This window comes from Ruditapes philippinarum, unplaced genomic scaffold (assembly GCF_026571515.1).
Source record: "Ruditapes philippinarum isolate M1 unplaced genomic scaffold, ASM2657151v2 ctg20470_1_1_1_1, whole genome shotgun sequence".
Lineage (NCBI taxonomy): Eukaryota > Metazoa > Mollusca > Bivalvia > Venerida > Veneridae > Ruditapes > Ruditapes philippinarum.
In genome coordinates, this window is record NW_026856827.1 from 15,178 (window position 1) to 19,869 (window position 4,692).

The 4,692-nt window shown below is 31.9% G+C and overlaps 1 protein-coding gene across 1 annotated transcript; it reads left to right on the forward strand.

Moving 5' to 3' along the window:
• Positions 1-2,293: 2,293 nt before the first annotated feature.
• On the forward strand, positions 2,294-4,117 carry LOC132747828 (uncharacterized). The gene has a single exon (XM_060737348.1). It carries the CDS (start codon positions 2,294-2,296, stop codon positions 4,115-4,117), a length of 1,824 nt encoding a protein of 607 aa, XP_060593331.1.
• Positions 4,118-4,692: the final 575 nt, after the last annotated feature.

Sequence of the window (4,692 nt, forward strand, 5' to 3'; positions counted from 1 at the left end):
ACCTTAAAACTGAAAACAGTTTCCGGAGCATTACTTAAGTTCCATTTGGCCCACAGTGTTCAAACGTCATAGGATGATTGTCCATATTGGGTAGAAGACCCCTATTGATTTTGGGGTCACAAGGTCAAAAGTCAAGGTCACTATGACCTTAAAACTGAAAACAGTTGTTGGAACATAACTTAAGTTTGATTTGGCCCACTGTGTTTAAACTTCATAGTATGATTGTCCATATTGGGTAGAAGACCTTTATTGATTTTGGGGTCACAAGGTCAAAGGTCAAGGTCACTATTACCTTAGAAATGAAAACAGTTTCCGGGGCATAACTTAAGTTCCATTTGGACCACGATATTGAAACTTCAAAGGATGATTGTTTTGTGAAGGAGTTAATACTTTATTTAATTCCCATGTCTTACAAATTCTTCATCTTTACTAAAAAAAAAAATCACTTTCGGGCATATAATGCTCCGCCTAGCGGTGCTCTTGTTTTCATTCTTTCATTCATTTATTCATTCATTCATTCATTCATTCATTCATTCAATTCATTCATTCATTCACATTTCTTAATTCTTTCTTTCAACCTTTCATTAATTCATTCATTCTTCATGTATTAACATGTTGATTGATTGATTCATTCATTCATTCATTCATTATACATGCATTCATTCTTTATACATTATCATGTTGATTGATTCATTGATTGATACATTCATTTATTTATTGATTAATTGATTGATTGATTGATTCATTCATTCATTCATTCATTCTATTGATTAATTAATGCATTCATTCATTCATCCATCTATTCATTCATTCATTCATTCATTCTAATGTTTCATTAATATGTTGATTTGCAATATATTTCATTTTGTACATGTAATATATGTTGATTTGCAATATATTTCATTTTGTACATGTAATATATGTTGATTTGCAATATATTTCATTTTGTACATGTAATATATGTTGATTTGCAATATATTTCATTTTGTACATGTAATATATGTTGATTTGCAATATATTTCATTTTGTACATGTAATATATGTTGATTTGCAATATATTTCATTTTGTACATGTAATATATGTTGATTTGCAATATATTTCATTTTGTACATGTAATATATGTTGATTTGCAATATATTTCATTTTGTACATGTAATATATGTTGATTTGCAATATATTTCATTTTGTACATGTAATATATGTTGATTTGCAATATATTTCATTTTGTACATGTAATATATGTTGATTTGCAATATATTTCATTTTGTACATGTAATATATGTTGATTTGCAATATATTTCATTTTGTACATGTAATATATGTTGATTTGCAATATATTTCATTTTGTACATGTAATATATGTTATGTAGATCATTCGGATTAATGGATATAACAATATATTTGTATGAATTAGACTGCATGCAAAACAGTCCATCAGTGTTAATTATTAAATTGAAGTGATATTTTAATACTCAATAGAATCGAAGGTACACAGAGAGAAATTTGAGGCATTCTGTTATTCAATATTAACAATAGTCTTCTTCTATTAAAGTGCTGGTGAATGAAGATATGGGTTGAACTTGGATCATTTCTTTTTATCCCTTTCAGAAAAGGTATTTGGGGATATGATAATCTTTACCCGTCTTTCTGTGCATCTCATCACCCATCCCATATATATTTTGTCCAGAGCATTTCTTGAAAAGTGTTTGAGATATTATGGAATTTCATTGTCAGATCTCAATGCGGAAGAATTCATTGCACAGACATGGTAACTCTAGCCTTCGTGTTCTTTAAGTTTGCCTTTTATTTTAGATATTACAAAATGCTTAAAATCTTTCCTTTTGGCTTGTAAGACCCAGTGCAACTTTCACAGGAGTTTTTGAATCCTGCCCAAGTTGTCAAAAAAAAAAGAAAAAAAAAGAAAAGGGATTCTGATTTTAGGAAGCTATTTTAAAAGGTTATACATGATCTATATGAAATGATAATATTTCTCAATGGATAAAGATAGCTTTATTTTATCTCCTTTTCTTGTTACTGAGGCAAGAGATAGATTAGATAATTATGTTGATCCATGTGTTGTAATCAGATTATTAGAATGACCTGATTTGATTGCAGTTCTATGTTTGCAGTGTAAGCATTTTATCCCATCATGTGATGATCATGCAGTGTTCTACTTTCAAAATAATCAGTTATATTATCCAGAATGATAAGTGCAATTTTTCTGACCAAGCATCAGTCTCTATTTGTTGAAGTTTACCAGTAACAGGCAATTTGTTTTTGCAATATAAAAATATGGCATTTGCGATGTTAAGTGTTTCATTACCAGAGGGCTCTGATGAAGCTCAGGAAATGTTTTGTGAACATTGTAATACACATGACAAGAAACATGTTCCTGCTGAGGGATTTTGTGAATATTGTTTGGTGTACTTGTGCGGAACATGTATTAAGTTTCATGAAAGATATATGCTTTCCCATACCATCAAGGATAAGGATAACATGCCACAAGATTTCTGTTTTGAAAAATGTTCTGTTCATCAAGATGAATTGATCAAGTTTTACTGTCAAGTTTGTGAAAAAATTGCCTGTATTGAATGTAAGAAAGAAGTTCATGAGAACTGTGAAGCTGTCAAGCATTTGCCAAGCTTTGTTCAAGGGATTGAAAATAGCAAAGAAGTCAAAGTATTCTCTGAAGATCTTGAAGAATTTTTGAAAAGTATGGAAAATACAGAAGTGCAAGTTAACACAAACTTAAGGGAGATAAATTCCTTACAATCAAAGGCATTAAATACAGTTATGGAAAAGAAAGAAGAAATATTGTCAACATTTAAAGAATATCAAAAAGAAGTTGTTGACGACTTTGAAAAGAAAATGGGAGAAACCATACGAAGGCTGTCAGAAAAAAGGATGATACTTATTGAGTTGTTTGGGCATAAATACAAGAAGCTAGAAGAGACACTTGAAGAAGAGGTTACTGAAATTAAGGAGAAGATAGACACAGCTAAAAGTGGTGATCAGATAAATATACAGAATATTTCAAAAGAAACCTCAAAAATCAAAGAAGGCGTGAAAATGATTTCATCAAGAATGGCTAGCTATCAAAATGCCAGTCAAAGATGTAGCCTGTTCGTATCACTCAAGAAAGGTCAAAAAAGCTTGAAACGTTTGGAGGCTAATGCAAACAACTTATGCACAACCAATAAGATTCATCATTACAGAGTTCAAAGAAAAGCTAATAAGCAATATCTAACAGTCTCTAATATTGAAGATGCTGGCCAGTTTTTCACTTTTCAAGAAATACAAAAATCTGAAGTGGAAAGAATTGCACACTATAATTCGGATGTCGAATTCAGTTGTGACTCATTTTCATCTTTATGCTTATTTTCAGAAAAAACCCTTCTAATTACAAGATATCACTTTACAGAGATGGTTATCTTCAAGGATTTGTCAGTAAGCGCTTCATCATATGATAGAATAGACTTGCCCTCCCGACCTTGTGCTGTTGCCAAAGTTGACAATTGTTCTGTTGCTATCACACTTCCTCTACTTGGAATAATAAGACTGATAACATTCTCTAAGTCTATGATAGTGACAAACACAGAAGATGTGAAAGTAGGAATTAAATGCCGTGGGGTGGCCTGTAAGAACGATTACCTTATTGTGTCTTATTCAACCAAACCAGCCATGCTGAAGATACTTGACATGTCTGGTAAAGTACTGAAAATTTTTTGTACAGATCATGGTGGGAATGGCCTGTTTGATGTACCATGTTTTATATCCCTCAACACAGGCAAAGCAATCATATATGTATCTGACTATGAAAGGAACTGTGTGTTAGGTCTAAACTCCAATGGTGAAGTGAAAGCAATTTACAAGGATGATGAGCTGGAAGGACCATGTCAGATGACTGCAGACAGGTGTGGTGCAATGTTTGTATGTGGACGTATGTCAAACAATATACATCAATTATCACCGGACCTGACCAAGGTCAAGATTCTGCTGGATGATGATCAAGGGCTAGACAAACCAGTAGGTGTGGCATACTGCCAGAACAAAAATAGATTGTATGTGAGTCAGAGTGAGGGATTCATAAAAGTATATGATTTATCACTGGAATAGAACAATACTGTGATTTTAAAATTCCAGCAATAAACATGAAAGTTGTGTACATGTATTTTTAAGTACATTACAAAAACTGAATATTAAACTATTGCAGTTGACGATTAATAGTTCAAATGTATATGTTTACAGAAAACAAATTACATTGTATTATGTTGGAAGCACTAAAAGAAGTAAGGCAAATGTTTCAATCAAAACTATATATGTGATTTCTTCTGCTTATTTCTACACATTTTTCATGATTGACATGTTTTTTGTGTCGCCTTGAAAAGGTGACATATAGGGTTTACTTTTGTCGATGGTGTTGTCATTGTCGGCGTCCCCTAAAGCTTGTCCGGAGCATAACTTAGTCACTATAAGTCAGTTTAACTCCAATCTTGGTATGCATGCTTCTTTCAATAACCCAAAGTGCAGTGCACAAGGACCGAAACTCTGCACTTCTTAATTTTTGAGTTATTGACCTTTGTAAATTTATATACTTTAATTTTGTCAGGGCCATTTCTCTTCAATTATAAAAGCTATGGACTTGAAACTTCATAGGATGATAGATTTATTAAGAAGAAGTGCAGTGCACA

Excerpts from the sequence above, each read along its gene's own strand:
- LOC132747828 (XM_060737348.1), top strand. The coding sequence starts at position 2,294 with ATGGCATTTGCGATGTTAAGTGTTTCATTACCAGAGGGCTCTGATGAA.